The sequence below is a fragment of the Anolis sagrei genome, chromosome Y (genome assembly GCF_037176765.1).
Source record: "Anolis sagrei isolate rAnoSag1 chromosome Y, rAnoSag1.mat, whole genome shotgun sequence".
Classification (NCBI taxonomy): Eukaryota; Metazoa; Chordata; class Lepidosauria; order Squamata; family Dactyloidae; genus Anolis; species Anolis sagrei.
Genome location: NC_090035.1, coordinates 41269984 through 41295984, shown reverse-complemented (window position 1 = coordinate 41295984; position 26001 = coordinate 41269984). Strand labels below are relative to the sequence as shown.

At 44.2% G+C, this 26001-nt stretch overlaps 1 protein-coding gene and 1 long non-coding RNA gene across 2 annotated transcripts; both read left to right on the top strand.

Moving 5' to 3' along the window:
- The first annotated feature begins 13528 nt into the window (after nucleotides 1–13528).
- On the top strand, nucleotides 13529–18616 carry LOC137095066 (uncharacterized). Its single transcript, XR_010908777.1, has 3 exons — nucleotides 13529–13667; nucleotides 17370–17492; nucleotides 18431–18616. It is a non-coding gene; the product is annotated as an uncharacterized lncRNA (long non-coding RNA).
- Nucleotides 18617–19541: 925 nt separating this feature from the next.
- Nucleotides 19542–24659, top strand: LOC132780540 (proline-rich nuclear receptor coactivator 2). Its single transcript, XM_060784265.2, has 2 exons — nucleotides 19542–19629; nucleotides 21708–24659. The coding sequence occupies exon 2, from the start codon at nucleotides 21726–21728 to the stop codon at nucleotides 22140–22142; it is 417 nt and encodes a 138-aa protein (XP_060640248.2). The 5' UTR covers nucleotides 19542–19629; nucleotides 21708–21725; the 3' UTR covers nucleotides 22143–24659.
- Nucleotides 24660–26001: the final 1342 nt, after the last annotated feature.

Below are 26001 nucleotides of genomic sequence, written 5' to 3'. Positions count from 1 at the left end.
CTCCGTTGCCATGGACCGACCATCACCTAATCAGGTTTAGACTCACTGCACCCCATAACCTCTGCAGGGGTGGAGGAACCATTAATAAGGTCCGCCCTAGGAGACTTATGGATCCGGATGGATTCCTGATGGCTCTTGGGGATTTTCCTGTCACCTCGGTTGGTGATCCTGTTGATGCCCTGGTGTCCCTCTGGAATGGGGAGATGACTAGGGCAATAGACAAGATTGCTCCAGAACGTCCCCTCTCAAGTAGCTGAGCTAAACCAGCTCCTTGGTTCAACGAGGAGCTGGCAGCGATGAAGCGAAGGAAGAGGAGACTAGAGCGCGTGTGGCGTTCGGACCAGAGCGAGTCAAATCGAACACGGTTTGTTGCCCTTCTAAGGGCATATGCCACAGCAATAAAGGCGGCAAAGAAATCTTTCTTTGCGGCCAATATTGCGTCCGCAAAGAACCGTCCGGCTGAGTTGTTTCGAGTTGTCAGAGGTCTATTAAATCCCACCATTCCGGATGGGAACCCTGACAACTCGACGGCCCGCTGTGAAGCATTTGCTCTGTTCTTTGCAGACAAAGTCGCTTTGATCCGTTCTGGCCTGGATACCATGTTAACGGCGGTCTCTGAGGATGTAACACGAGCACCTGCTTGTCCGATTTTGATGGATTCATTTCAATCGGTGAAACCCGAGGATGTGGACAAGATACTTGGAGGAATGAGGGCAACCACATGCATCCTAGACCCCTGCCCATCCTGGCTTCTAAAGGAAGCCAGAGGGGGATTGGCCGCGTGGGTGAAGGTGGTGGTTAATGCCTCCCTTCGGGAAGGCAAAATTCCAGCGAGCTTAAAACAAGCTGTAATAAAACCGCTGTTGAAAAAACACTGGACCCCACTCAATTCAACTATCGGCCTGTTTCCAATCTCCCCTTTTTGGGCAAAGTCCTGGAACGTGTGGTGACCTCACAACTCCAGGTATTCTTGGTAGACACGGATTATCTGGATCCGGCACAGTCTGGCTTTAGGCTGGGACATGGTACCGAGACAGCCTTGGTCGCCTGAGTGGATGATCTGTGCCGGAAGCTAGACAGGGGGAGTGTGCCCCGGTTGGTTCTGCTGGACCTCTCAGCGGCCTTCGATACCGTCGACCACGGTATCCTTCTGGGACGCCTCGCGGGAATGGGCCTTGGTGGCACTGTTTTGCCGTGGCTCAGGTCCTTCCTAGAGGATTGTACCCAGAAGGTGTTGCTGGGGGACAACTGCTCGACCTCACAACCATTGTGTTGTGGGGTCCCGCAGGGTTCTATACTGTCCCCCATGTTGTTTAACATCTACATGAAGCCGCTGGGGGAGATCATCCGGAGTTTCAGGGTGCGGTGTTATCTGTACGCAGATGATGTCCAACTCTGTCACTCCTTCCCACCTACTACTAAGGAGGCTGTTCAGGTCCTGAACCGGTGCTTGGCTGCTGTATCAGACTGGATGAGGGCTAACAAATTGAAACTGAATCCAGACAAGTCAGAGGCACTCCTGGTCAGTTGAAAGGCCGAACAGGGCATAGAGTTACAGACTGTGCTGTATGGGGTTACACTCCTCCTGAAGACGCAGGTTCACAGCTTGGGTGTGATCCTGGACTCATCACTGAGCCTGGAACCCCAGGTTTCGGCGGTGACCAGGGGAGCATTTGCACAACTAAAACTTGTGCGCCAGCTGCGCCCGTACCTTGGGAAATCTGACTTGGCCATGGTAGTCCACGCTCTGGTTACATCCCGCATGGATTATTGCAACGCGCTCTACGTGGGGTTGCCTTTGAAGACGGCCCGGAAGCTTCAAATGGTCTAGCGTGCAGCAGCCAGGTTCCTAACAGGAGCGGCGCTCAGGGAGCACACAACTCCTCTGCTGCGCCAGCTCCACTGGTTGCCAGTTTGCTACCGGGCCCAATTCAAAGTGCTGGCTTTAGCCTATAAAGCCCTAAACGGTTCTGGCCCAGCCTACTTATCCGAACGCATCTCTTCCTACGAACCCTCCAGGAAGTTAAGATCATCTGAGGAGGCCCTGCTCTCGATCCCGTCTGCTTCGCAAGCACGCTTGGCGGGGACAAGAGACAGGGCCTTCTCTGTGGTGGCCCCTCGGCTGTGGAACTCCCTGCCTGGGGATATTAGATCAGCCCCCTCCCTCCTGACCTTTCGTAAGAGAGTGAAAACCTGGCACTTCAAGCAGGCATTCGGAACCCCGGAATAGATAGTCAAGCTTGAGATGGAGAATGACCCAGGAACGGCCAAGACGATGAAATGGACGAGGATTGGAATGAGAGGATATAGCTCTTTTTAAATTGTCATTGCACTGTCTTTTTTGTCTAACTGCACTTAACTGTTTTTGCTTTTGTATTGTATTGATGGCATCGAATTGTGCCGATATGTAGACCGCCCTGAGTCGCCTGCGGGCTGATATGGGTGGGATATAAATGATGTAAATAAATAAATAAATAAATAGATGCAAGGTCTTGACTGGGAATTTCCAATAGATCTTGGTCCTCAGAATGGAGGGATTTCTGGGGTTCGTAGGGGGTGAGGCGGTCCCTCAGGTACATCGGCCCCAGACCATGCAAGCCCTTAAAGGTAAGTATCATCATTTTGAAAGGGATCCCATGCTCAATTGGTAACCAATGCAGCTATAGTAAGATTGGGGTTATGTGGCATCTCATCGGAATTCCCGCAAGAAGCCGAGCAGCTGCATTTTGTACCAACTTGAGCTTCCGAATCACCGACAGAGGAAGGCCAATGTAGAGGTGTGACGATGTGTAACTTTTATTCATATGGTTGTGTGTTGTTTAAACAGTAGTTTAGGGATGGTAAGTATGGGAGACTATATTTTGTTAGAGATGGTGGCTAGTGGCTTGAGCTGAGTTGCCATAGTAACGGGGGCGGAGCCAACTATCACTTCACGGCGCAACTTTTTGAAAGTGGCAGTTGTAAGCCGGTGAGCTACAGGGAAGGACTGGCTTCTCTAGTGGGAGAACCAGGGAATTAATTTGTGACCAAAGGGGTTACAGGAAAGGACCCGGTAGTGTCTTGTTTACAGGAAACAGGCACTATCTTCAAGAAACTTTGTTTAACAGAAAAATTCCCCTTTAAAGCTCCTCCCAGACTGCTGTGAACTTAAACCTGACTGGTTTGAGTCTGCTACCGGCTGAACTGCCTCTCAGAACCGAATAGACATACCACCAGGCTTGAAATCACTTAGCTGAAAATGAAGAGCTGTTATTCCCTCGAGATCCTCAGGGCTGTGAAGCTGCTCCTGGAACCCTTTGGGAATCTGTAGAGGCCTTTAATCTGTTCTCCCCCAGGAAGTCTTAAAAGACGAAGCCTTTGCACAGGAGGAATGTCTGTATGCATCCTCTGCCTTGGCTTCCCTTGCTGTGACTAACTAAAAAATGGCCCCTTCCCTCCAAAAGCAAAAGGGGGGGCAGGACCAGGGATCCTAACTATAATTGGCAGGTGGCTTACCCTATAAATGAAAATTATATCAGGAAACCCCCTGCTGCAAAATACCAAGCATGGGATTGCACACAAACATTTAAACACAGCAAATAAATCTGGAGCTCCTGGAACAGCTGTTCCAGAACACTCCTGGCCTAGATTTCTCAATGATGAGAAATCTACACTATAAAATTGACAAATCTGATTTGGCAATAAACAATTATCCATTTAACAATAACACAACATCACAAATTGGTCTGTGTAACACAGAGACATTGCCATTTTGGCACACTCTTAGTTTCACCTTCCTTACCAATCCATCCGGACTTGGCAAGGTCTCTGTAACTTTGGCCAAAGGCCACTTGAAGCGGGGTAAGGTTTTGTCTTTAAGTAACACAACATCCCCAACTTGGATGTTGGGTTTAGAGTCTTTCCACTTCCTGCGACTCTGGAGTTGAGCCAGGTACTCTGCCTTCCAGTATTTCCAAACCTGGTTGACAAGAGTTTGAGTTTGTTTCCAGAGTATTTTGTAAGACCCATCAAGGACAGGGTACATAATTTCCTGCCATTCAGAAGTCTTTTGGATCAGAATGGAAGCAGGAGTGAGAAGCTGTGGAATGTCAGAGTCTGTGGTAATGGGCACCAATGGGCGACTATTTACAATGGCTGTCACCTCCACCATCAAAGTGATCAAAACATCATGAGTCAAATTCTTACACTCTAAAAACATGGCATTTAAAATCTTTCTACACAAACCAATCATACATTTCCACCCCCCACCCCCCATGTGAGACGCATGCGGTACATTAAACAACCATGAAACCTTTTCTGTACTCAAATACCTATTGACACTAGGGTCTTATCTGGGGGCACTTTTAACTTAGGGATGGTGGCATCAGATGGAGAAATTTCGGCCCTGGCCATAACAAAACCTAAAGTGCAAGAACTAGAGCCCTTTTGTCTGGCATAAGCCACAGCTGCAATGGCTTTCTCCGAGGTGTCACAAAAGACATGGAGTTTGGTGTGTGAGCCTTGCAAAAGGCTCTTGGCTGTGAATTGGCACAGGATGCTCAACTGGTGTAAATCTTGAGCCTGGGCGACCTGAGGGTCAAAGGAATGTCCAAATCTTTCTGCAGTCTTTCACAGGCAATAGTTGGCCACTGCAGGAGATAGTATGTTTCCAAACACATGGACCCGCATCTGGAAGGCTTTCACATCCGCTAGAGCCTGTGTGTCTTCAAACCATAAAAACTTTAAATACTTTCTATGCTCCGGTGTGACCAGGAACGCATAAAACATTTTGAAAATGTCAGTGATAACAGCATACTTGGATTCCCTGAACATAAGTATAACTCCGACGAGGCTGTTCAGAAGATCTGGTCCTTTCAGGAGCACATCATTCAGCGAAATGTCCTTACATTTAGCACTGGCGTCAAACACAATGCGCACCTTTTCTGGCTTCTGCGGTGTGTAACCTTATGGAAGGGAAGGAACCAAGACTCTTCCTTGTCTGAGCCAGGGCTGGATGGCTCAGCATACCTTGCTGAAAACATGTCGTCCATAAACAGAACAATTTGCTGTTTGGTCTTGGGATCACACTGCATCTTGCGTCTCAAAGACTGCAATCTCTTCTCTGCTACCTGTCTGTTGGGAGGCAGGGTAGGCCGGTCTGCTTTGAAGGGCAAAGGGGCGATCCAACTCCCTTCCTCGCTGAGAGCAACCTCGGAGTTCATGATGTTCAGGAACGCTTACTCATCTCGGGGGAGCGCTGTGTTCTCATCACGTGTGTTCGACACGTCGAAGATGGAAGAGAACTCAGATGAAACTCCTTGGCAGCAAACAGAAATGTGGCTGAGGCAACTCTGCATGAGGGTGACTCTGCCACAATTGAGGGTGTTGGGCTGGACACAGAGAAGACAGAGGATGCATTCTGTCAACACACACAGGTCCCTGTATGGTCCATCCTAATGGAGTCTTCTGTGCCAAAGGTGCACCAGGAGGACCTCTCTTCTCAGCTCGGATGCTCATCAAGCTGGGGCAGTTGGATCCAATGAGCAGGACTATGTCGATGCCCAGCTCAAAGGGTGGAATGAGGTCTTGTAATCCTTTCAAGTGAGGATGCACTTGCATCATCTCTCTGGTAGCAATCTGGTCCTTATTGCATGGGATGGATGCACACTCAATAAGGTCAGGTAACTCAAAACGAATGTCTTTGCCACATGGTGAAATGATAAATCCAGATGCAACGCGGCCCTGTCTTCGTTGTTTGCCTGTACAAGTAGAAATACAAGTCAATAGTCTTTGCCTGCCCCTTAAAGATTTTGAAGAAGTCAGGGGTGGCCAGGGAACCGTCGCTTTGGTTGTCAAAGGCCACGTACATTTTCTTCTTCATCCAAGGCTTGCTGGCAGGAAAAACCTCTGCCAAACAAATGGGGTGGCAAATCCTAGACTTCTTTGGGCTGCCACACAACTGGGTGCAGGCCACAGAAGGTGCCTCAGTACCCGATGAAGGTCCAGCTGAATCTTTAGAACAGGCTTCTGGGGAGCGTTGACTTGTGGCTCCGCTCTTGACCTTGGAGGGCATGGAATCCTTGTCATGCATAGCTGAGCAATGCTTTTCGGATTGGCACACCTCGCACATCACCATTTCTTTGCATGACCTTGACTGATGGGGAGTTGCACCGCAGCACCTGAAGCAGATCCCTGACCTTTTGAGGATCTCAACCTTGTCTGCGTGAGCCTTCTTGGCAAACTCTCTGCAGTCGGCCAAATTCTCATGCAGTGGGCACAAGACATCCTTGGGGTCAGCTGAAGATGAGGTGGTCTCCGTGGACTTGACGGCAATGTTTCTTTTGGTGCCACTGTCTGCAGGTTTCTTAGGGTCTTTGATGGGCCTGTCCATCCTTGGAGTACCATAAAGAGTTGGAAATCCCGTCTGTGGGTCGTTGAGTTGCATGGCAGCATTCGTAACAAAGTCCACAAGATGGGTGAACGGTGGGTAGACCTGATGGTTGGCCTCTTTGAATTTGAAGACTTCTTTGCCCCACTCTTCTTGTAAGGAGAATGGCAGCTTCTGGATGATGGCAGTTTGGGACAGGTGTTGGTCCAGGCAGGCAAACCCTGGAAGCTGTGGGTTTCCCTTGGCAGACTGAAGTTCAATCAATAAGTCTGACAAGTCCCAAAGCTGTTCAAAGTCCTTAGGTTTGAGCACTGGGAACTTATGAAGTCTATCCATCAGAGAGGCTTCAATCTGGGTGCTGGACCCGTAGCGTTGAACAAGCCTCGTCCATGCAATGTCCAAAGCTCTATCTGGTTGGTCGATGAGAGCCGAGAGAATCCTTCTCACCTGCTGAGCCGATACTGGACCAAGCCAGGTGATCAAAAGAGTCAATTGCTCCTCAGAGGTGAGTCTTAAACTGTGAATGGCTCGCTGAAAACTCTTTTTCCAAAGTAGGAAATCTTCTGGCCGGTCAGAGAATTTCTCTACACCTTGGTCCCTCAAATCCTTCTTTGGGTTCCTGAACAAAGACTCAAGCTGCGACCGAGGAGTCCAAAGGAACGGAAGGGGTGTTTGGGTAAAGGTGAAGTTCTTTTGAAACCTAGGAGGTCCATTCCAAAGAACATCTGTGGCTTCAGGAATGGGCGAAACTCTGATTTCCGGACTAGGCTTTGGTGGCTATGGGCTCCTGGCCCTGAATTGCTTGACCAGCCTGCGTGGTGCGATGTCGCTGTCCGCATGCACCAACTTGCCATCTTGGAGACCAATGTGGGCTGGCAGAAGAGGCGTGGTCGGAGGTGTTGGCAAACGGTTGACGTTTTCTTGAGACAGTGCTCCTTGTAGTGCTTTTGCCAAGATGTCGGCACGGATCCTTTTCTGAGCTGCCTTCTGCTGGATGCGCAACAACTTTAGCTTCGTCTCTAACTCAGCTTGTGTCCGCTCGAAGTTCAGGCCTAAATCTGCAGCTGCAGTCTCAGCCTCCGCTTCAAGGATTTTTTCCTGCAGCTCCATCCGCTTGGTTTCTTTATTGTAAAGGGCAGCCATTGATGAGGAGCTGCTCCTGCTGACGGAAGACCCTGATGTGGAGTCATGTTTGCTGCTGTGCTTCCTGCTGGTGTCGCTGTGCTTGCTGTAGGCTGACGTGCTTACCTGGCTGCTCTTTGCACTTGAAGCCTTTGGGGAACGCTTAAGTGGCTCAGAAGTCACTGCCAGCAAGCGAAGCTAGACCTTCTTTGTCCCTTCTCGGGAAGGGACTAAAGTCGGTCGCCTGAAACAAATGGGCATAGCTAACTTCCCTACACCTCACAGTGTTTAAAAACTGAATTGCCCTAGAATCTGCATCTCGACTGTTAATTTTACTAAGGACTTGGGCGATGTGGTCAACCAGACCCCTCCACTGATTAACCAAGACCTTAAGATCTGCTTTGATGTCTGGTGACTGCTTTAAATCCCCTGAACGTTGCAACTGGTTGTCCAATTTGACGATAGAAAGCCAGGTGTTTTCAGCCCTATCTGTGAGCTGAACTTCTTGCTGCAGAAGTAAATCTAATGCCTTCTGCATGGAGTGCAAAGAACTGTGGGATCTTAGATCATAAGGCTTGCCCTCAGATTTTGGTGAGCTTGAGGTATGACCCATGACAGCAAATGAGCCATGACACCAAACAGTACAGCAGGTGAAATGACAAGTAAAGCAATCAGTATATCTATAACCAACAGTCAATAGAACACACAATATGAAAATGCAATATGTAGCAAATAACAGTAAATAGAGCAATGCAATATATCAACGCAGTTACAAAGCAGTCAGTGTAACGATGCAGGTATAATAAGCAATATATCAATGTTATTATGCACACACAAATGGCTTATCACTTTGAAGCAATGCAATAATGACAGATGGAGCAAGGAATTCAATCAGTGCAGTTGCAAACACACTCAAAACCTTATCACTTTACTGGCAGAATAGACACAGCAAACACAATAATTCAAGTGCACATCAAACTCTTGCAGTAAAGCTGTAAAAAGCCAAAAGGAGGGTGCAAAACCCTTAGTAGGAATCTGGAAGCCAAGCACCAAAGGCTTCTGCGGAGCTGAGCTTCAAAAGGGTGGGAATCTTGCTTCTGGCTGGAAACTGTAGCAAAACTGTGCAGGGCCCCAGAAAAAGGGCGGGAAGAATCTTGCTTCTGGCTGGAAGCTGTAACAAAGCAGCAAACTGCAGAACTTCCAAAAGGCGGGAAGAATTGTTGCAAACTTTGCAGAGCTGGCTGTGTAGATGCTTCAAAAGGGGCGGGAAGACAGCTGATGCAGACTTACAGACTCCTCTAGCAAGAGAGGTGGAGTTTGGAGCAAAGAAGGAGGCTGCCAGCCCCTGCCTTCTGGTCACGTGGGGTGACTTCCAAGATGGCCAAAACTGAAGAAACACAAGCAGAAGGGCTCCCTTTGAAGATGGCTGAAACCTTTCAGACACACACAGATGGATGCTGGTAATGGAGACTTGGAATGGCCTGCACAGGCTCCCTGTTCTATAGCCTTTAAGGTTCTTTTTTTATTACTCCTAGGCTGCCAGAGCAACCGGCTACATCTTTTATTGATGTATGCTGGCAATGCTGCCCTAGCAAAGGAAAAACCACTCTGGCACGGAGAAAGAGGCGGAGAAAAAGGCAGAGAGAGAGGCACAGTCTCATGACGTCATGGATGTGCTGGCACAGTTCGCTCCCGCAGGAGGCTGGGTTGCGGCGGCTCTAAGACCCTTTCTCTTTGCCAGCGTGGTTTTTCCTTTGCTAGGGCAGCATTGCCCGCATTTTCTCTCAGTTGAATTCTGAGAGAGTACGCTGGCAATGCTGCCCTAGCAAAGGAAAAACCACTCTCGCAAGGAGAAAGAGGCGGAGAAAGGGGCGGGGCGAGAGGCGGAGTCTCATGACGTCAGGGACATGCTAGCAAGGTTTGCTCCCGCAGGAACAGAGTTTGCGACAGCTCTAAGAGAGGATGCAAGGCTTGCATCCAGTGGGAAGCCCGGGAGCTCGAGAAAGAACCTTTAGAGGAATTTTCCCTATTAAACAGGCTTTAGGAGACTTAAGCTTAAATACAACAGTCTTTATTAATGAACAAGCAGGAATTGTAAGATTTCTAAATAGTCTATTGGCTCTTGCAGTCTTTACAGGAAACAGGCACTATCTTCAAGAAACTTTGTTTAACAGAAAAATTCCCCTTTAAAGCTCCTCCCAGGCTGCTGTGAACTTAAACCTGGCTGGTTTGAGTCTGCTACCGGCTGAACTGCGTCTCAGAACCGAACAGACGTACCACCAGGCTTGAAATCACTTAGCTGAAGATGAGGAGCTGTTATTCCCTCTGGAGGTCTTCAGGGCTGTGAAGCTGCTCCCTGGAACCCTTTGGGAACCTGTAGAGGCCTTTAATCTGTTCTCCCCCAGGAAGTCTTAAAAGACGAAGCCTTTGCACAGGTGGAACGTCTGTATGCATCCTCTGCCTTGGCTTCCCTTGCTGTGACTAACTGAAAAATGGCCCCTTCCCTCCAAAAGCAAAATGGGGGCGGGACCAGGGATCCTAACTATAATTGGCAGGTGGCTTACCCTATAAATGCAAATTATAACAGGAAACCCCCTGCTGCAAAATCCCAAGCATGGGATTGCACACAAACATTTAAACATAGCAAATAAATCTGGAGCTCCTGGAACAACTGCTCCAGAACAATCACTGTAGCTAGGTCGTCCCTGGACAAGTAGGGGGCCAGCCGTCTAGCCTGCCGCAGATGAAAAAAAGCGGTTCTCCTAACGGCAGAGACCTGGGCCTCCATCGTCAGCAGAGGCTCCAAAAGGACTCCCAGACTCTTTACCAATGATGACAGGCGTAGCGCCTTGCCATCCAGGGTAGGCAGCTGGATATCCCCACTGCCCAGTCAACCCAGCCATAGGATCTCCGTCTTTGCTGGATTCACCCTCAACCTGCTGGCACGCAGCCATCCAGTAACGGCCTTGAGGCACTGATGAAAATAATCAGGTACAGAGTCTGGTCTGCCCTCCATCCTCAGCACCAGCCATCTTGAAACCAGGCAAAGACCATAATGAACCAAAAAGCTATAGACCAATCTCCTTGTTGTGCCACCTCTACAAAGTTCTGGAGAGACTTATTTTGCATAGAATTATGGAAAAAATAGACCCATGTCTGATTCCACAGCAAGCTGGCTTCAGGAAAGGCAAAAGCTGCACATCGCAAGTGCTGAACCTGACTCAGCACATAGAAGATGGCTTTGAAAGGCAGCAGATCACAGGAGCTGTCTTCATAGACCTGTCAGCAGCTTATGATACTGTAAACCTCCACCTCCACCTGAAAAAAATGTGTAATATCACAAAGGACTACCACTTCATCCGCCTCATAGGAAACCTGCTACAAAACAGGAGCTTTTTTGTTGAGTTCCAGGGCCAGAGAAGCAGATGGCGGAAACAGAAGAACGGCCTGCCTCAGTGGAGTGTGCTCGCTCCATCAATGTTCAACATTTACACAAATGACCAGCCATTGCCAGAAGGGACAGAAGGCTTAATTTATGCAGATGATCGTGCCATTACCACTCAAGCAGTGAGCTTTGAGATGGTTGAACCGAAGCTCTCCAAAGCTCTAGGTGCTCTTACCGTCTACTACAGGGAAAACCAGCTGATCCCCAACCCATCCAAAACACAGACATGTGCTGTTCATCTCAAGAACAGACAAACATCCCGAGCTCTGAGGATTACCTGGAGGATTGCAGCAAACCCAAATATCTGGGAGTCACTCTGGACTGTGCCCTGACCTACAAGAAGCACTGCCTGAACATCAAGCAAAAAGTGGGTGCTAGAAACAATATCATACAAAAGCTGACTGGCACAACCTGGGGATCACAACCAGACACAGTGAAGACATCTGCCCTTGCACTATGCTACTCTGCTGCTGAGTATGCATGCCCGGTGTAGAACACATATCACCACGCTAAAACAGTGGATGTGGCTCTTAATGAGACATGCCGCATTATCACGGGCTGTCTGCGCCCTACATCACTGGAGAAATTACACTGTTTAGCCGGTATTGCACCACCTTACATCCGCCGGGAAGTAGCAGCCAATAGTGAAAGGACCAAGGCAGAGACATCTCCAGCTCATCCCCTGTTTGGGTATCAGCCAGCGCGTCAACTTAAATAAATAGTTTTCTAAGATCTACAGAGACACTCCCTGAAACACCCCAGCAAGTGAGAGTCCAAAAGTGGCAAGCTCGAACCCACAACCTCAATCAATGGCTGATACCAAATGAGAGACTCCCCCCTGGGCACACAGAAAACTGGGCAACTTGAAAGGCACTGAACAGACTGCGCTCTGGCACCACGAGATGCAGAGCCAACCTTCAGAAATGGGGCTACAAAGTGGAATTCACGACATGCGAGTGTGGAGAAGAGCAAACCACTGACCACCTTCTACAATGCAACCTGAGCCCTGCTACATGCACAATTGAGGACCTTTTTGCGGCAATACCAGAGGCACTCCAAGTGGCCAGCTACTGGTCAAAGGACATTTAATCAACTACAAAACTTGCAAACTTTGTGTTTTGTCTGTCTGTTTGTTTGTTTTGTTAAAAATGTAATACAACTGCCTGGCTGCTCCTGACACGATAAATAAATAAATACTTCATGAGAATCTCAGGCAAATCCATCATAGGGTTTTTTTTTTTTGCAAGATTTGTTCGGCGTCGGATGGCCTTTGCCTCCCACTGAGGCTGAGAGAGTGTGACCCAACACCACTCCAGCTCTTTTGCAATCACTCTTTCTATAAGTCAAAAGTTTGTATGTCTGTTGGTTTGTCCCACAAAGGCTCCTCCGTGGCTTGATGGATTTGGACCAAACTTGGCACACAGATCTAATATTATCCAAAGTAATACAATTGAAATTTAACAACAACAAGAAAACCCACAACAACATCCCATTATTTTGGGCCTACAGCAGAAAGAAACAAGGGGACCTGTGCATGATGGAAAGGAAAGAAGGGGAAAAAGAAAGGGAAGAAAAAAAGGGGAGGGAGAGAAAGGCAAAACATATTTTATATGTATATAAAATATATTACATTACATTATATGATTAGCATAGCACAGGAGACAAGATGGAACTGTCCCCTGCCCCCCCCCCCCCTCACTCTGGCCCAGAGCGGCAGTTGGTGCTGGGTGGAGGGGTCCCAAACTGATGACAGATGCAGGAAACAAGATGGATCTGTCCCCTGCCCTGCCCCTCTTCACTCTGGTCCAGAGCGGCAGTTGGTGCTGGGGGGGAGGGGTCCTCAACTGATGACATATGCAGACAAGATGGAATTGTCCCCTGGCTCCCCTTACATTATATTTCCATAAAGACTTATTGACATCTCTGTTTGAAGCCACATTAGTGCTGTAGAAGGGCCTACACAAATGATCAGCCGCTGCCAGAAGAGACTGACAGTTTCATCTATGTTGACGATCGTGCCATCACTGCTCAAAAAGGGATCTTCTTTGAAATGGTTGAACAGAAGCTTTCCAAAGCTTTAGGTGACCTTATTGCCTATTCCAGGGGAAACCAGTTGATACCCATTCCACCTAAAATGCAGTGTTCTTTTCATTTTCTCAAAGGAAATTGAGCATAAGGCCAAGTTTGTAACTTTGTTTGTGATTTTTTATAATTATAACTGTGTTTTCAATTCACTTCTGACACGGTAAATAATGGAGCCTTAAAGAGTAATCATTTCAGCACAACTTTTGGACGTCTGTACTCAACACAACCATAAGCACACCTCAGCGTCTGGCCCACTTCCGCCTTGCCCGCCCTATTAAACCCCCTTATTTTCCCGGCATGCCCCTCTCTTGCGGGGGGGGGATTTAAATCCGACAACAACAACAACGGCTTTTAAAGCCCCGCCCACTCCGAAGCGTCCCTTCTCCTCCTTTCAACCACTCCGCTCTCCCTCCCCATCCTAGTAATAGGCGGGATTTTTTTTCCTATTGGCTCTCCTTCCAGATGCACTTTCGTTTTGATTGGCCAGTCCGCTCCGAAGGGGGCGGAGTTTTGCGGACTGTGTGGTTTCTTTTTTCATCCCGCTCCCTTGTTTCATTCTCGCTTGGGAGACTGGACGCCATTTTGTGTGTTTGGTGGAGGGCGAAGGAAGGGAGCGGAGGAGGAAGAAAGCGGAGAGAAACGAGACGGGTGAGGCGTCTCATAAAGAAAATAATGGGGCAGGCTGTTCTTTGGGGCGCTGAGGTGAAAGGGGACAGCTGAAGGGAGGTGCCAGGGAAAACTTGGCTTAGCTGCGTCGCCATGTTGTTTGGCTGCCCTGTGAAAAGTGGGCCTTACCTTAAGGCAGTCATGGGCCAACTTAAGCGGCTGAGGGGAAAAAGGAAGGGACCTGGGGCTGTTAGGAATTGTGGGAGTTGAAGTTCAAAACACCTGGCGGGCCCAAGTTGGCCCATGACTAGGATAAAGCTACACATATGGTAATATGGTACAGCAGGAGGAGAAAGAAGTATCTGTATCTGTGTGGAAGCTTTGAGCAATTATGAGAGAAATCCTACGTTTTTCCTGACGTTGAATGAGTAATAATAAGTTCTATTCCTTCCTTTTTTGAAAAAAGAGAGGTCGCCAAGGCAGTTTAATACACATCTTAAGACGTTGTTGTATATTGCTTTCATGGTTTTTTCAGGCTATATGATCATGTTCTAGAGGCATTCTCTCCAGACGTTTCGCCTGCATCTATGACAAGCATCCTCAGAGGTTATGGCCATGTTCTAGTGGCATTCTCTCCTGACGTTTCACCTGTATCTATGGCAAGCATTCAGAGATTGTGAGGTTTATTGTAGGTTTTTTCACGCTATATGGCCATGTTCTAGAGGCATTGTCTCCTGACGTTTCGCCTGCATTTATGGCAAGCATCCTCACAACCTCTGAGGGTGCTTGCCATAGGTGCAGGCGAAACGTCAGGAGAGAATGCCTCTAGAACATGGCCATATGGCCCAAAAAAACCTACGACAACCCAACATTACAACTTATACAAATATCTATCTATATAAATAAAAATGTAATGTTCGTTTGTGGGATTAACATAACTCAAAAAACCACTGGGCAAATTGACACCAAATTTGGACACAAGACATCTATCAGGCCAATGAGTGGCTATCACTAATAAAAATACTGAAAAACACAACCGAAGGGACTTAAAGAACCAAAAAAATAAAAATTACATTACATTACAATGCATGTGCAAAACCACATATATACACAATATATATACACATACATATGCATATATATATATATACACACACACAAAACATACACAGACTGGGCCACAGCAACGCATGGCAGGGGATGTTTAGTGCAACAATAAAACTATATCATGATGTATTATTATATGTTATCCGTACAATTATATTTAATATATTAGTATTAAGATATTACAATATTATATTGTATTATTAGTATTATATTGTGTTACATTGTATTATTGTTAATATATGTAAATAATAATGATAATAATAACTTTATTGGGTTATTACTGTGATTTTTTTCTGTGCTGTATGGTCATGGTCCAGAACCATTCCCGACGTTTCACCTGCATCATGCAGGCGAAATGTCAGGAGAGAATGCTTCTGGAACATTGCCATACAGCCTGGAAAACTCACAACAACGCAATGATTCCGGCCATGAAAGCCTTCAACAATACAATAACTTCATTCTTATATCCTGCCTCCATCTCCCCAAAGAGACAAGGGGCTTACAAATAACACGATTAAAAATAACAAAGCTTACAAATAACATGATTAAAAACACATAACAGTAAAATATATTAAAACAGAGCAATAAAATGTAAAACATCATAAACCAAACATCAAACAACCAGTAGCCGAGAAAAGTGGCCATGTGCAGATATAACTAATAGGGCAGGACAAGGGCTTGTGCAGTTGAAAACTGCAGAGCTGGGGCTCGGAATAAAGTGCTGGAGATCCAACCAAAAGATTAAGGCTAGGCAGACTTAATCAGTAGCTAAACCATTATTCAAAGGCACACTGGAATATTCAAGTCTTTCCGGAGGGAGGACAGGGTGGGAGCTAATCTAATTTCCCTGGGGAGAGAGTTCTAATATAATATATTGGTGGCCTTTGGTGCAGCCGTTTAAACCACTGAGTTGCTGAACTTGCTGACCAAAAGGTTGGTGGTTTGAATCTGGAGAGTGGAATGAGCTCCTGCAGTTAGTTCCAGCTTTTGCCAACCTAGCAGTTCGAAAACATGCAAATGTGAGTAGATCAATAGATACCGCTCCAGCGGATGGGTAATGGCGTTCCATGCAGCCATTACTCCACATGGCCTTGGAGGTGTCTACAGACAACGCCGGCTCTTCAGCTTAGAAATGGAGATGAGCATCACCCCCCAGAGTCTGACATGACTAGACTTAATGTCAGGGGAAACTTTTACCTTTACTATATATTACTAGCATAGCATAATATTAGCATTATATATTATTATATTGTGCTAAACCACTATATTGCAACATTATTAGTAATGCTGAACCATAGCTGAACAAGCATTACTAATGCTTTGTTCTAATGCATTAAGAGGTTCGGTAATCATTAAAAACAATGTATTATTGAACAATAAAAGTTAAAATCAACGTAAAATTGCCCATTCTTCTGCTTCACAGAGGAAAGTCTTCATGCCTTTCCTGAATGTCATGAGGGTGGGAGCCAAACTCCAGAAGCGAGTTCTATAACTTAGGAGAATGTACCTTCTCTAGTAACATTTAAGTGTGTGTTTGCCAGAGTCTGTGTCAAAATAAGGGTCTCCTTACTATACCTTAGAGGTCTCTCCGGGCTGTTTGAGGGGGCGGAATGACGGGGACACAATGTCTCAAGTACCCTGGACGAAAGTCGTGTAGGGCTTTATAGGTTAAAACCAGCACCTTGAATTGGTGAGACCACACCTGGAATATTGTGTCCAGTTCTGGGCTCCACAATAGAAGAGAGATATTGACAAGCTGGAATGTGTCTAGAGGAGGGCGACTAAAATGATCTGTGGTCTGGAGAACAAGCCCTATGAGGAGTGGCTTAAAGAGCTGGGCGTGTTTAGCCTGAAGAAGAGAAGGCTGAGAGGATACATGATGTTGTTGTTCATTTGTTCAGTCGTCTCTGACTCTTCGTGACCTCATGGACCAGCCCACGCCAGAGCTCCCTGTTGGCCGTCACCACCCCCAGCTCCTTCAAGGTCAGTCCAGTCACTTCAAGGATGCCATCCATCCATCTTGACCTTGGTCGGCCCCTCTTCCTTTTACCTTCCACTTTCCCCAGCATAATTGTCTTCTCTAGGCTTTGCTGTCTCCTCATGATGTGGCCAAAGTACTTCAACTTTGTCTCTAGTATCCTTCCCTCCAGTGAGCAGTCGGACTTTATTTCCTGGAGGATGGATTGGTTGGATCTTCTCGCAGTCCAAGGCACTCTCAGAACTTTCCTCCAACACCACAGTTCAAAAGCACCTATCTTCCTTCGCTCAGCCTTCCCTAAGGTCCAGCTCTCACATCCGTAGGTTACTACAGGGAATACCATGGCTTTGACTATGCGGATCTTTGTTGCCAGTGTGATGTCTCTACTCTTTACTAATATGTGAGAGGAACTCATGGGGAGGAGGGAGCAAGCTCGTTTACTGCTGCCTTGGAGACTAGGATGCGGAACAATGTTTTCAAACTACAAGAAAGGAGATTCCACCTGAACATGGGGAAGAACTTCCTGACTGTGAGAGCTGTTTAGCAGTGGAACTCTCTGCCCCGGAGTGTGGTGGAGGCTCCTTTGGAAGCTTTTAAACAGAGGCTGGATTGCCATCTGTCAGGGGTGCTTTGAATGAAGTTTTCCTACTTCTCGGCAGGGGGTTGGACTGGCCCAGGAGGTCTCTTCCAACTCTATGATTCTATGAATTGGGCCCAGAAACAAATCTCGAGACACTGGAGCTGTTTCAACAGGAGTGATGTGCTCCCTGGAATCAGCTCTGGTAAGTAACCTGGCTGTTGTTCTCGGGACAAATTGACACAAGGGCAGTCCCATATAGAGTGCATTACAGTTGTTGTTGGATTTGTTAATTTCTCTGTGTTTGCAGCCTTTTGGGACACCCTGAATGTTACAACTAATTGTATGTGTCAATATGGAAAGTATTAGTGTAAAGAAGGTCTCTTATCAGGAACCTCAAGGAAACGCAGTGTGTCAAAGAGGGAAGGCTGTGACGAAGGATTTATGCCTCATTTGTGTAGATTTGCATAAAAGGAGCCTGAATTGCCCTGAAGGAAGCAGACAATGGGGAGACCAATTTCCAAAATGCCATTCAGGGTGCATTTGGAGTCACCTTGCATTCCCTCTAGTGTAGAGCAAAGATTTAAAGACACAATGTCATTTCTCCTGGAGTAAATTTTAAAGGCACCAGATCCACCTCTGACTAAGAAAAACCCTATAAAATTTATAAGGTTACAGTGAACCAGCAGGCAACTTGGAAGTACAGTAGACTGACAGTTAAAAAGAACTCAGGCTATTGAAATGCTCAAGTAGCCAGCAAAAAAATTATATTGTCAATAAAAAAGCAGTTTATGTTAGATTAGGTTACTTTCTCTTTGTTTTAATTTGCTGTTAATTACTCTATTTCAATATCAATACAGAGTTTATGGTATGGTAGAGTATGTAGTATTAGTTAGGCCGATTTTTAACACTACCATTCTGGCAACTAGAAATACACATTCTCTGTAAGCCACGTTTCAGCTAAGGCCTCACGGATTGAGGGTTCTTATTTGTGTTAATTTGGGGCATGATAGAAAAAGTATCAACTTTAGAAGCAGGCAGAGATGAATGGATTAGGTTTAGAAGCAGGCAGAGATGGATGAAGTATGGAAAGTGGCTGCTTGCATTGTGTGGAAAGAAGTTTCTTTTCTCTCTCTGATTCAGTCCAGGAAATTCCCCTTTGTGATGGTGTTCCAAGAGGGTGACAAAACAATGGGGCAGGAAAAGGAATGCAGTATTGATAAGTAATAGATGACTGAAGATGACACTGTTGTCTTTGGAACCCAGGATCCATGCTCACAGGAGAAAATATTTTTAAAGGCATGTAGGAGAACTGAGCTTCCAAAAGAGCTTCGTCAGGCCCCTACTCTGGCAGTTTTCAGAAGGAACCTAAAAACTTGGCTGTTCCGATGTGCCTTCGCAGATTAGGAATCCCCATCCCAAGTCCTAGATGCACTTTAGCACAACTAATGTTGCTGCACACCGCACTTTTAATCCTACGTTCCTCCTGCCATCTCAGCACTTTTAACCCTGTACCCCATTGCGCTGGCCGAACCAGTTTTAATAGTGTCTTGATGTATTGTCATTGTGGTTATTTTGCTTAATTGTTTGATTTGCTTTGTTTATTGCTGTGTTATGTTTTCTATTGTATTGTGTTTTGTGGCTTCGGCCCGTGTAAGCCGCATCGAGTCCTTCGGGAGATGCTAGCGGGGTACAAATAAAGTTAATAATAATAATAATAATAATAATAATAACTGTTCCATTGATGCTATGGTTTGTTTATGGAGTTGTGATGTAAATACAGATTTTGTGAATACATGACGGGGGCATCTAACCTGGAAAGTGAGTAAAAGGAGTTGAAGAGTCCTACCTTTATCTGAAAAAATAGATTGATATGTGTCTTCTCTTTCTGTGGGAGTATGTAGTTGAGCACTAGGAAAATATTTATTGAATTGTGGGAAATTTCTCTTGCTATGCAATCTCAGCTAGGAGTAATATTTGCAAACAAAGGCGTTCATATTAAGTCTGGTATCCCTATTTTTCAAAAGTTATCCTTTTTTTAAAAAAATAGTTATGTTTGCAGTTTTTAAAAGGAGATACATTTCCATCTTTCCCAAACTATGTTTCTTACTAGAAACTATCTCTTGGCTTTTGTTTTCAGACTTCTTCTCTTGAAGCCCGTGTGCCAAGAATCCGATGTTGGGCTCGGTTTCCTGGCAGAAAACAGCAAATCATCCCATGAGAACTACCATTTCTAGCCAAAGGAAGGGGTCCAACAGGAATCAGCATTTGTTCTTTCAGGTCTGGCAGCAGGAAAGAGTGCAGGAGGTGGAGTCTGTTGAGTTTGAAAAGAGAACTGAAAGGTAAAAGGATCAAAATTGTGCTGGAATATGATAAGCACTCTTAAAGTACTGCATCCTGTTTCCTCAAGCTTTCAGAATCCCTCAAATTTTATTGTAGTGAGGGACTGGAGGTGCACTGTACAGTATATTGTGTTCTTGTTGGAAGTAATGGTTTATATATTGTTATATATAAAATTATTGTTATAACTGTAAGTGATGTTTTATATATAGTTATAATGTTTTGTTTTATACTGATATTATGCATTTTAATGTGTCACGTTTTTAACTGTTGATTGGGCTTGGCTCCATGTAAGCCATGTAAGTCCCTTTGGAGAGATGGAGGTGGGGTACAAAAATAAAATTATTATTATTATTATTATTATTAAAATTCTTTATTAAGAGTACTTTAATTGTTGTAAATTTTTGTAATAGAATATATTTATTATATAAGGGAATGCTAGATTTTTATGTGACCTGGAAAAATAATGTACTTGAAACAACCCAAGATTGACAGACAGGGTATAAAAGAAAAAGTTTTGGTGGTTTATTCTGACAGAAAGTCTGGACATGACCTGATAATTCCAGGAATGTTTTTTTATTAAAAAAATGAGCGTGGCAATTTTGTTGTCAGAAGTGTTTTCTTTGCAAGCCATTCCATTATGTTATGCTTTGAATTATATCTCTATAGCAATTGGTTACCAGCTGAGTTTATCAAGCTCCTTTTTACTAAACCTTAAGATCACAAGCACCGTAAAGCAATTTTGATTATTTTGTTTTCAGATGGTATGAATTAGGGGTGTGCGATCGATAAAAAAATGTTTCAAAACTCATTACAAAATTAGGGAACGTCAGTATTTGTTTCTAAATATATTGTTAGTGAAAATTTTGTAATTTTACAAGAGTAAAGAAATGTTATTTTTTCGTTAGAATAATTGTGCAAGTGGGGAAATCTACAACTATTGATGTAAAAATGTGGAAGAAAGGAGCCCCTGAGATTTCCCCACTTGCACAATTATTCTAACGAAAAAATAACATTTCTTTACTCTTGTAAAATTACAAAATTTTCACTAACAATATATTTAGAAACAAATACTGATGTTCCCTAATTTTGATGTGAAACTTGCTACAACAGTAGAACACATTTACCACTGTTGGCCCACCAAGTTTCAGAACATTTCACTTATTCATGGATTTTGGAGAAATTTCCAAAGTTTTTACAAACATTTTTTAAAAATAAAATGACAAGACTTATCTCCTTGAATTTTCTATTCAATGACAAAACTAACAGAGGATCACCTCCCCCCCCCCCCCAACTTTCAGAAATATTCATATGTCTACTGATTTTAGGGGATTTTTTTAAGTTTTGAAAAAAACCTTTAAAGCCACAACAGCTATCTCATTGAATGTCTTTCATACTAACCCATAGAACTTACATTTAGGGATTTCTTCCCAGCCCAGCAAAGAGATTTAGTTACTAGAAGTATCAATCAGTCGTCTTTGCAGATTCAACAATTTATTGGAACTGGCTAGCTGCCGCTATGGAGGGACTAATCTATCTCCTATTCTGATTTGGGCTTTCTGATGCTGAGCAGAATTCTGGGAAATGTAGTTTAGAATAGGGCCTTTTGAATTCTCTGGCATAAGGATCTTCCCCTTGCCAAATGACATTTCCCAGAATTCTGTGCTCTTGTCTCTTTCCCAGCTGACTCAGCTTGTCCCGCCCTGCTGTTTTCATTTCCTCATGGTGAGAGACAGCCTCTTAAAGACGAATGGCAGCCTTTCTGGATTTGCTTTGATTCCTTGTGTAAATTTTTGGGAGGCTTCCAAGCTTTATAAAATGCAAACAAAAAGCATTGAGTAAGTTTTGGTTCTTAAGTTTTTTGTACAGGCCATACCTGCGTATTGGATATCATGATATAAGTACAAATTTAACAAATGTGATATGACTAATGAAAAAAAATGCACACCTCTAGTATGTATGCGTTATAATTTAATCTCTTCTAGAAAAGAAGATTCTGCTTATGATACTCAGATCTTCAGGTAATGCTTTCATTTTCTTTGGCATTGACCTCTGTGCTCTTTATTTCTCCCATTGGTAGGTGACACTTAAGTTGGAGATGGGCGGTGGGGAAAGGTTCAACATTCCATCTAGCCAGCCCAGAAATGCTACCAAGAGCCATCCGCAACTGAACAACAGGAAAAAAAGCAAAGATCAAAATTCCCAGATGAAGAAGATCCACAAAAAGGAGAGGGGACATGGGTGCACTCCATCCTCTGTGGCATGGCAGGCCATGCAAAATGGGGGAAAGAACACAATACATTTCCCAACCAACCAGACTTGGAATCCAGCTTTATCCCACTCATTCTTCATACCTCAAAGCAATCAGAACTACGCTGGGGCGAAATTCAGTGAGCCACCATCTCCAAGTGTTCTCCCCAAGCCGCCGAGCCACTGGGTATCTGTTTCGCTTAATCCCGCTGACAAAGAAATCATGACTTTTCAACTTAAGACCTTGCTTAAAGTTCAAGCTTGAGGTACCACATTAACTGTACATTGGGAAAAATGGCACACTTAGTTTTGTATTGCACAGAATGGTAGTTTCCAAAATCAATACAGAGACACATCTTATAGAAATAGGTTAACTATTAGAAGGTGGTTGAATTATGGATGGGAAGAGCATTTCCCATTGACTTTTTGGTCAGTGTGTGTGTACATGCTCGTTCAGCATAATTTCCAGTTCTCTTTGCTACTGCTTCACTGTCGCATATGAGTAGGTAGTCAGAACATGTCAGGCTATGATCTTCGGTCTTTTTGACCATTTAATTTCAATTGCTTTTTGTTTTCAGATTCCTTCATTGTGCATGCCTTTTTCAGGAGACTTGAAATCAGTGCCAGCCAACCAAATTTCCAGCCATTGCAGTGCAATACAGTTGCAAAATTGGTTTAATTTGCCCACATACTGTGAAATAGTGTATGCATTTAATGTAAAATTAGCATCTTTTTTTCTTAGAACATTTAGGTTTTTGAAAGTATAAGACACCTAAAATTGTTTGCTGTCTAGATTGTAATGTGCGTGTCTTAGTTTACTAAACAATGGGTCCTCCAGATCCGTGATTTCCAGCAGATCATCATGCTCCATATTAGTAAAAGATGGCGCATTGCTGCCATTTAATAATATTGGGTATGATCATCTGCATTTTTTATTTCTGTGGCAGGTCCTGAAATAGAACCCTTGCAATTAAGGCAGGCACATTGTAACCCATGATCTCCTCACTTGGAATGGCAGTTTGGGCAGAATTCTATCTACCCAAAACCTTGTGACCAAAATGTAAAATACTTACATTAGGAAATTTCAGTCTATATAACATTTCTTGAGTAAGAATAGAAACCTGGGCATGCAATTGATCTCTTAAGTTGCTTTTTAAAAAAGCACATGCCTAGATATGTATTATATTGAACACAAGCAGGTTATATGTGTGCCAATTTGAATAACTTCTCTATTGCCAGGTGACTGCCAAAAGCATCTTAGTCTTTTGCTTCACAGAGAATTTTACGGAACTGTGTGTGAAACACATTTTGTGTTCTGTATCATCTGCTGAAGTGTTGAGGGCAGTCTGAAATTGAGGAACGTGTAATATAAGCCTGTGTAGCAAAGGTGAAATCATCTTTTCGGTATGGAAGAACGAGCCATGTAAATACATGTAAAACTTGTAGCATATGTAAATATATGCTGGGCCTTCCTGCCAAAATAAAGTATTTTTAGTACAAAATTGCTGAATATAAAAAGATCATGCTTAAGTGTATGGCACAATGGTTTAAAAAAAATGTAAAAAAAAAAGAAGCAAAAATGAAAGCACATGTTTGTGCCATTGCACTTCAAGTACCAGCAAAAGTATATGCCCATTTATAACAGCTGATAAGATGGGGTTTAAAGCCAACCAGGTACTGGAAAAGATATTTTACAAAGGTAAAACAAAAATAATTTTTGAAATTTTAAAGGTGCATTACTCTGCTTACTTAACAGGAGCTGAACAGTATCCTTAGGTTTCAGTCGGTACCCTTTATTTGAACACAGGGTTTTTTGGGTTAAAGTAAAACTAATGTTTAGACTGTAGCCAGTACAGCGATTGCTCTTACTTTATTGTAACATGAATAAAGACAAGTGAGTATTAAGAAACTTCAGTGCCCTGGATGCTAAGATTCCATCTTGTTTTTGTGAAGGCCCGTGATTCCTGTTGGATTTTATTATTTAGATTTGAAGTATGAATTTTATCTTAGCACTTTTCTTGGCAGTTTCATTTTGTTTTGTCATGTCAGGACAACCAGTCAAATTATATTAAATTTCTAACAGAAATGTAATATATATAATGTCTGTGTTTTGGATGGGTTGGGGATCAGCTGGTTTTCCCTGTAATAGGCAGTAAGAGCACCTAGAGCTTCGGAAAGCTTCTGTTCTAACGTCTCAAAGCTCCCTACTTGAGCAGTAATGGCATGATCATCAGCATAGATGAAACTCTCTGTCCCTTCTGGCAGTGGCTGGTCATTTCTGTAGACGTTGAACATGCAAGCACGCTCCCCTGAGGCAGGCAGTTTCTTAAGAGGTCACTTGATTGCCTTGTAGAAGCTGTTTCTCAGTTTGGTCGTCTTCTAAACTTTAGTGACACCCAAATTTAAAACATGGTGACATCTAAAATGTTTACAGTGCTTAAGTATATCAGTGGCCTGAAAACCCTAAAGCTCTTCACAGTGAATTAGCAAACGGCAGTACTAAAGATAATTTCCAAGGGTAGTCCATCTCAGGCGTCATATCTTAGCTACATATATCTTTGAATTGTTTTTTGCAGACCGAATTTTAAAAAGCATTAACCAAGAAACCAAATAAATAGATTATTTTGCTCAAAATTATTTTGTCCTATATCCCAGAGTTTTTCCTGATATTTTAAAATTGCTATATCCCAGATGTAATTTCAATGTTTTAAATTTTGTATGTTTAATGTACTGCTCAAATATGAATTAGAAACAAAATTTAAATAAAAATCCCTAACCTTTTCTCCCCCTGTAATGTGTTAATGTCTTATTTAATATATGGTGTACATCTTCTGTGTGTACATGTATTCTAGCAGAGAACTTGACAGTGGAATTAAGTTTAAATTGGATTGACATATTTTGTTATGTGGTATAACCAAATGTATTGGAGAATTTGGAGGATTATGGCAGTATTGATGTTTTCACTGGCATAGAGGGGGAAAACATTTCTTATGGGCCCATATACATACAGTATATACTCGAATATAAGCTGAGTTTTTCAGCCCTTTTTACGGCCTGAAAAATCCCCACTCGGCTTATATTCGAGTCAAGCAGTGACAGCCTCCGCTGCTACTGCCACTGTCACCGTCTTCCACTGCCCGGCCTTGTCTTTCCCTCCGCAGACTCCTCCTTTGCTGTGTTCGCTAAAAGGAGAAACAGAGTCCCACGCGCGGCAAGACAAGCAGGAAGGAAGAGGTGTGCCTTTGTTTCTCCTGTCACCGCGCACGCACCCTCTGCTCACCACGCAGCAACCCAGCTGGGTGGCTGTTCGAGAGAAGACAGGGTGTGCATATGGTGTCAGAAGGAGAAACGGAGGTGTGTGCCTCACTCTATGCCCATCTTGCTGCGTGTATGCCACTGTTTCTCCTTCTGTTGCCATGCGCACAACCTATCTGCTCTTGCACAGTAACACAGCTGGGTCGCTGCACAGAGTAGAGGGTGTGTGCGCGGCAACAGGAGGCACGGAAGTGCGCACGCGGCAAGAGGGGCATGGAGAGAGGTGTGCCTTTTCTCCATTATCTTTTCTAAATTATTAGCCATGTATAAATATGTGAGAGGAAGTCATAGGGAGGAGGGAGCAAGCTTGTTTTCTGCTGTCCTGGAGACTAGGATGCAATGGAAGCATGGCTTCAAACTACAAGAAAGAAGATTCCATCTGAACAGAGCCGTTCAGCAGTGGAACTCTGCCCCGGAGTGTGGTGGAGGCTCCTTCTTTGGAAGCTTTTAAACAGAGGCTGGATGGCCATCTGTCAAGGGTGCTTTGAATGTGATTTTCCTACTTCTTGGCAGAATGGGGTTCGACTGGATTATTATTATTATTATTAAAGTTATTGTTGATACCATATTTTTTTTGTTGATCCTCCTTTTCTACATATAGAGCTAGTTCACTGTTTTACTTTGAAATACAGTAAATATTCAAAAACATTTATCCTTCTGATGCCTTAATTAATGTATTGGTATCTGTTTTTATTTTTAAAATTTACTTGAGTCAAAAAGTTTTCCCAGTTTTTTGTGGTAAAATTAGGTGCCTCGTCTTATATTTGGGTTGGCTTACACTTGAGTATATATGGTATATTTTCCTTATG

Bases quoted from the DNA above. Each gene is read 5' to 3' on its own strand.
- LOC132780540 (XM_060784265.2), top strand. From the start codon at position 21,726: ATGGGCGGTGGGGAAAGGTTCAACATTCCATCTAGCCAGCCCAGAAAT.